This window comes from Pseudopodoces humilis, chromosome 7, assembly GCF_049639895.1.
Source record: "Pseudopodoces humilis isolate 2021_Gansu_Grassland_sample_001 chromosome 7, ASM4963989v1, whole genome shotgun sequence".
Lineage (NCBI taxonomy): Eukaryota > Metazoa > Chordata > Aves > Passeriformes > Paridae > Pseudopodoces > Pseudopodoces humilis.
Window position 1 is genome coordinate 53,853,312 of NC_142206.1, and position 6,697 is coordinate 53,860,008.

Below are 6,697 nucleotides of genomic sequence, written 5' to 3' on the forward strand. Positions count from 1 at the left end.
GGGAATGCCAGAGACAAACACTAGGACTGTAGTTTAGAAATTAAGGAATGGGCCGGGAATGGAGAAGAGTGTTTGTGAATTAATGAGGACTGCTAAATGCACATTAGATTACCCAAAGGTAAGGCTTAGAGCAGTAGGGTGTGTGTGTGTAAGATGTAGTGACTCTTGGGTTAATGCTACCAGCTAATCACGACATTATTGTATTGCACTCTAATATTATTTATATTAAGAAATTCTAGTGTGTGTGTGTGTGAATACTATAAGCAGTAGGAAACTGACTGGGAGAGTTGCTTGGAAGGGGCATCTCTGGCTCACTGTGTCTGACCATACCAAACAAAGGTGGGCATATGGGGGCCAGCTCCCCTTTCCTTCTCTCTGGTGCCTTTCCTTATTTCCTTATATTTCCTTATTTCCTATATTTCCTTACTGCTTTCACTGCTGGTGCAGCTGCAGTCAAGTGTTTTTGCAGTCAGCTTCAAAATCTGGCTCATATGATTGGTGTTAGAGTGTTCATTTCTCAGATCTAGGTTGAAATCCTGTGGTATTGTAAAGAATCTTTGGCAACCAGCAGCCTCCTTCAGCAGCCTGGGCATACTGACTGTTGGAAATATAGTGGGAACTAATATTAGCAATGTGCTGGATCTGAAATTCTGGTTGGAAAATGGCAATTGTTGCAGTCCCTCTAGATAGCCATGATGCTGTGTTCTGGCAACAAAATGAAATGAAGTTGATCTCATGGTGCTTTCTGGTGAAGGAAACTGAGTTGCTTCAGCAAGTGATCATTTTGGAAACAGTGCAACATTTGCTGCACTTCTCTTTGCATAGCATATCAGCCTCTTAAACCTTTCCTACAAATCAATATTAACAACTGTGTGAGTTGCACACATATTGAGAAGGCATTACTCACTGATGGATTTTTATTTGGTTTTGCCCCAGGAAATACTTATAAGGTCTTTAAAAATGAAAAACTATTTCTTTTTCCAGTTGTAATTGCTCTATATCAGTAAATTATGTATTACTTTTTTGGAGTACTGTAGACTTTGAGAAAATAATGTGTTTTATGCATGAAATGTGGTTTCCAGGAAGTGCATCAAATATTTCTTACGAGAAATGCTTGGTACAGACCTATTACTGTTCTAAAATTATTGTAATCTTTGCACATTGTTAGATATTCTTGGAGTAGCTTACGTAACACTAGACTATGTTGGATGCTCTGGATTTAAGGACAGATCCTACTCCCAAGTATGTCACTGTAAACCTGTCCCCTTACCCTGTAACTTAATTCCTGGAGAAAAGCCATTGACCCTGGCTTGTACAGTGGAAGGAGATGAAGTTTTCCTGCTTATTACATGTGTTTGACCATAGCTGTTTGGTGCTTTCCTCAGAGGGATGTCCTGTCACCAAAGCAGTTACAGGATCAGGGTTACAGTGTGTGGCTTCATCCAGCAGGACTGTAGTGGTGTTTCAGGCTGAATGGATTGGGGTTGTGATTTTGTAGAAGCAGAATCAAGTCTTCCCCTTTTGAAAGCATTCCCATTTTGTTCTTGTTACTTAGAAATCAGCAAGGATGCAATTAAGAATGAGGGATGTTTTTCTTAGGAATATGTAAAGCAGGTAACTTTTGGGGTATCAGTGGAGGTGTGTTACTTTGGGCGTGCCTGCTGGGATTTTTCTTCATTTCATGTTGAAGTTCATGACAGGGCTTATCTGACAGCCTTAGTTAGCACTTACCTCTCCTGTAGAGGTCTCAGCCCAGAAGTTATTTTGGCAGTGTTGTCCTTTGGGCAGAGCTGCCTCGTCTGTTTGATGTTCTTCCTTTTGTAAGAGCAGAAGAAAAAAGACTCATCAACTCTGAGTTAGTTTTTAATAAGAGAAGGCAATTAAGTACTAAATTTATTGTCACCAGTCACCTAAAGCCAGCTTATGCTTACTGCTACTTGTGTCATTTCAGCTTGTTTTTGGTGGCCTTCAGCCCTCCTCTTCCTAGGGATTGGACTGCAGGCTTGTTAATGTTGCCTGACTAGTTCTATGCATATACTCAGGCTTGAGACATGCTTTGGCTTGTAAAGGTCAGATTTTTAGAGAATGGTAAGAGAGTTACTAACCACAAAAAAAGCTGGGCACCAGAGTGCCAACTCCTACAATCAAGAGCATCAGCATTTTTGAAGGATATAATTCAGTCTCTGCTTCAATGAAACTTGAACCCTAGCAGAACCATAATGGAGCAGGATGATTTTCTTACAAAATCTGGGAGCATTCTATTGAAGGCTCCCAGAATTGGTGAGTTTTGTCATGCACTGAGCTTCTGGGTGCTGGTGCAAAGGTGTGAGATGCCTCAACATTAGAGGTGCTCAAGTTGCAGCTTGGTTGATGCCTTCTGGATGTCTCTCAATCCCACTGCTGGTATTTGGCACCCTAAAATAGCAGTAGTAGTTCTGGAGGGAACTGTTTGAGCTTTGCAAAGATGTAGTGCAGTGACAGGGATCTTAGATAGCCTTGCTTGGCTTAAACTGGGGGAGCAGAAGACTTCCAGATAAATAAGCCATTATCAGTATTAGTTTTAGATTATTCACTATCTCACTGCCTTTGCAAGGTAATGAATACCACTGTAGTCCACCAAACAAAAATCAATCCAGGCAAAATATTTCTGCAAGGAGAGAATAAAGAACGGATGTTCAGACATCTGCTTTGGGAGCAGAACTGCTGTTGCTCCCATCTGGGAACCAAGTGAAACCTACTTTGTCAAGGCAGTAACTCAGTTAGCAGCCTGAGGGTATTTTACTAAAAAGAAAAGATGAAGAAAAGCATTTCTTTCTAAGTATGCTGAGAACCTAGATCTTTCTTTAATTCACTGCAGTATGTTCTGCAGCATGTTAGTCTCTTGGAGCCTGAGGAATGTTTGTTTTTGTATTTTAGGTCTCCAGCGTCGCAGACTGATTCCTGCACCACTGCCAGATGCTGCCTCCTTAGGAAGAAAACCCAGTGTCACTGGCCAATGGGTTGATCTACCACCTTTGCCAGGCACTTTGAAAGAGCCATTTGAAATTAAAGTTTATGAGATTGATGATGTGGAACGCTTACAGCGACACAGACAAGAGGAAACTGAGGTCAGAACATATTTTACAACTGTAGACAAGTTAAATTACAATATACAGACAAAGTCTTTGCTTGAATGCCAGAATGGTGTTCAGGAAATTGAATGCAATTAAAGTACTATAATTATTAATTTTACAATTCATATGTTGGGGTACCCTTAACACAGAAAATGAAAATGATTACTGCCTAAAATTAATTGTGTCTAACATGACTGATGGTGTAAATGGAAGTTACCAATGAATACATTATGAGAAGACTTCATAATCCTAGCCTGGCTGGTGGAACCTTACAGCGTCCCTCAACAACAGGGTCATTAACTCTTTATGTAAATGACAAGATTCTATTAAATCAGGGATATACTGAGTTTAACTTACTTGTATTTGGAAAACAGTTCAGCTAATTCTATTTTAGCGACCACAATTCTATGTTCTACTGATGCCTTTTTCCCCTTTCTTTTGTAATAGCCTTTCCAGGATGTTGAGAAGGTAGGAATGCTTTTTAGAAAATAAGAATTCATGTTTTAGCGTTAACTGTAACTCTGACATCATTAGGCCGTGTTTATCATTTTCACTACTGGGAAAAAAAATCATCTACAAACAGTAGTAGTTTCAGAATGTATTAGGAGATGTTTGCTAATTCAGAGAAGTGCAACAAATGCTCAAGTGATGCAGCTTTCAGTTCCTCTGGATAAGAATCCATAAATGTAAACTTCAAATAAAAAGACCCCACAAAACCCATAAAAACCCCGCCAACCCCACAACCAAATAAAACAAGCCACCCTCTCACTCTTACAAGTAGTGAGCTGAGAGCAATTTTTGTCAGACTGTTATGGGCCAGCTCACAACAGGAAAATTCATGAAGTGGTCTTTCTTTGTCTTAAAAGGGTCTGATGTATTTCCATACCAAGCTGAAGATGCTGGAGAGGCGCCAGCAGCGAATCAGAGAAATAAAGGCAAAGCATGAATTTTTGAAGGAAGAGTTGGAAGAGACAAAGTGCAGGTTGATGATGGATCCAAATAAGTGGAAAGAAGACTGTAAGTATTTTACAAAAATAGCAAAATGATCAGCCCTCTAACAGATTTTTCAGCATGTCAGCAGTCCCACTGAAAAACTTAATCACTTGCTAAGATATTTCGCTGAATTGAGTCCTAAAATACTCTGACTGAATCTGTATTTTTGTAATACACTATTTGAACAAAAAACCCATCCAAACCAACCAGAAGAGAGCATCAAAATGGTGCCATTAATATGAAATGTGATGTTCATTTAAATTAAATATATACCCTTTTATTATTCTTCTTTCCAAAGAAGGAAAAAATTGTTTCCATATCCATGTTATAGCTGGGAAATTGAAGCATGAGATTTGTTCCCAGACTGAGTGCTTTGCATAAGTGGAGCCTCAAGGTAGAATTTTACATCTGCTGAACAAAGGGGAAAAAAAACCTTAGTTCAAGAGAAACTAAATTTTACTTTACCATATTGGCTCCTTTGTGATAGAATAATGTTTTATGATAAGCTGTTTCTCTTACTCAGTACTTTCTTTGTCTGACAGTTGAAGTGGATCCTGACCTTGATAAGGAGTCACAGGAGTACCTGGAGGCACTGGAACAAGTGACAGAAGAACTGGAGCAGTGTGTTAATCTGTGCAAGTCACATATCATGATAGTGACGTGCTTCGATATCGGGATATCCGATGCGCAGGATGGAGTGAGGGAAGTGGAGGTTTGAAGAGAGGTTTCTCAAGGGACTGAAGGAAGTGAAGCTGGGTCGTCCGACATGAAGAAGTAAAGTAGCTGGGAAGTGAAGGAAGAAAGGTGAAGACTAAAAAGCAACAATGAATGTTGTAAGAGAAAGAAACAGCTGAGGAATGGGAATGTTCATAAATCATTTGGTGCCTCAACGTGACCTGAGCTGTACAAAGATGAAAGTAGGATCAAGTATTGCTTCTACCAGAGGGAAGTGAAGAAATTTAGTACAAAACCTGATGTTAATTAACAAACAAACAAACATGAAATGGAAGTGCCTTTAAAGTTCATTTGATTTTCATTTTTGTATTTGGTGCTAGAAATTAAAGCCAGCAAACCTAAGCAGACCACAAAATGTATTCCTACGAAATATTTTATACTGTATAGTGTATTTATGACTATATGTAAAAAACAAACAACATTGTAGCAAAAGCAATAAGTAAATTATGTTTTCATACCTGAACTTGCCTTCTTGTTTCATAGAAAAGCTGTTTTATGTAGCAGAATTAAAATTGTATTATAATTGTTTCCTTGGTTAGGGTTCAAGATATTTTTATGAACATTTATCTATTGAAAAGGAGTATTATGGCATTTTGAGATGATTGTTTTACCTTCAGGTTTTGTATTATTACTTTTTCAGATCAAAATAAATGTTTGTTTTCCATTTTATATATACATATATAGATATATATTAACTGCTTACCTACTTCCTTGGTTACTAACCTCACTTTTCACAGACCTGGTCTTTTTTGGAGTCGTAAACTTAATGTGAGGAAGTCTACAAAGGGCACTGTGGTTTTGTTCGGTTTTCTTTTTTTCCTCTCTGACTGCAGGAATTGAGAATTACGTTTATTACCAAAATCATAAAACAAGCAAAAAAAAAAAAAAAGGAGCAAAAAGTTTTTGTAAATGTTAAGTTAGGTCCATATTTTTATATAGTTTTGACTATAAATATAGCATTTGCATTTTGAACTTTTAAGACAAATAGTATATCTTTTTACAGTTTTTCTAAGGAAGGCAAACCCTCAGGATCAAGTTTATACATGCTGCATGAGATTTGTGCTTTTTTGAAGGAGGCCACTTAAGTGTGGAAACTATTGATAAATTGTTGCCAAACAAATACTTTTGAAAAGGTTTAATAGTGTATGTAATACCATATTTCATAATGAATCATATTTTCTAATCATCTTCCTTTTTATGGTTTTTTCAAATCCTTTGTATAAATATGTATTATAACAGCTTGCTTCAGTTTTTATCTGTGAATAAAAGATACATCTATTGTTACGAGTGCTTTTTGCTGTGTGTGTGATTTTAATATGCAGAAGAGGGAGGAGGATGGTCTCTGGTACACTGTGTTAAATTTCACAGTGCATTGTCTCTTTGCCCAAGAGGTGTATAACTGGGAACAGAGTTCTGACATTCGTCATCATAGACCAATCAGGAAAGAGAGACAAAACACCAAAGGGTGAAATAAATAGCGGTGCTAATACTTACATTCTCTTAGCACTTGATAGTTTACAGAACAAAGACCTGCAGCTCACATACTTGTTTTCCCTGATGAGAAAAAGCAATTAAAAATGGGTCTGAAACCACAAGAAAACTAGGAAGTGGAATCAAGCCCTGGGCCCCATAGGTCCATCATGGCAAACTGCTACATTCATTTTTCTGTGCCACTGCTGTGTTTGCTCCCTGGCTGGACAGCAGCAGTGTCTGGTCCTCAGCTCCTGGTGCTGGCTGGAGCCTCCCCAGGCGGGGTTAACGTGGAGCTGGTGCTTCTAGTGACACCACCTCCAGTTTTTTCTGGCCATTTGGCCCAAAGACTGACATGTGTGAAATTTCCCCCTCGCTCTTTTTCT

General features: G+C 38.4%; 1 protein-coding gene across 1 annotated transcript in view; it reads left to right on the forward strand.

Moving 5' to 3' along the window:
* The window catches only part of KIF26A (kinesin family member 26A), a 93,489-nt gene extending 87,498 nt beyond the window's left edge, over window positions 1–5,991 (forward strand). Inside the window, exons 12-14 of the mRNA XM_014250039.2 lie at window positions 2,917–3,107; window positions 3,980–4,130; window positions 4,649–5,991. Of these exons, the coding sequence (XP_014105514.2) occupies window positions 2,917–3,107; window positions 3,980–4,130; window positions 4,649–4,824 (518 nt within the window). The 3' untranslated portion in view covers window positions 4,825–5,991. The remainder of the gene's footprint in view (window positions 1–2,916; window positions 3,108–3,979; window positions 4,131–4,648) is intronic.
* Window positions 5,992–6,697: the final 706 nt, after the last annotated feature.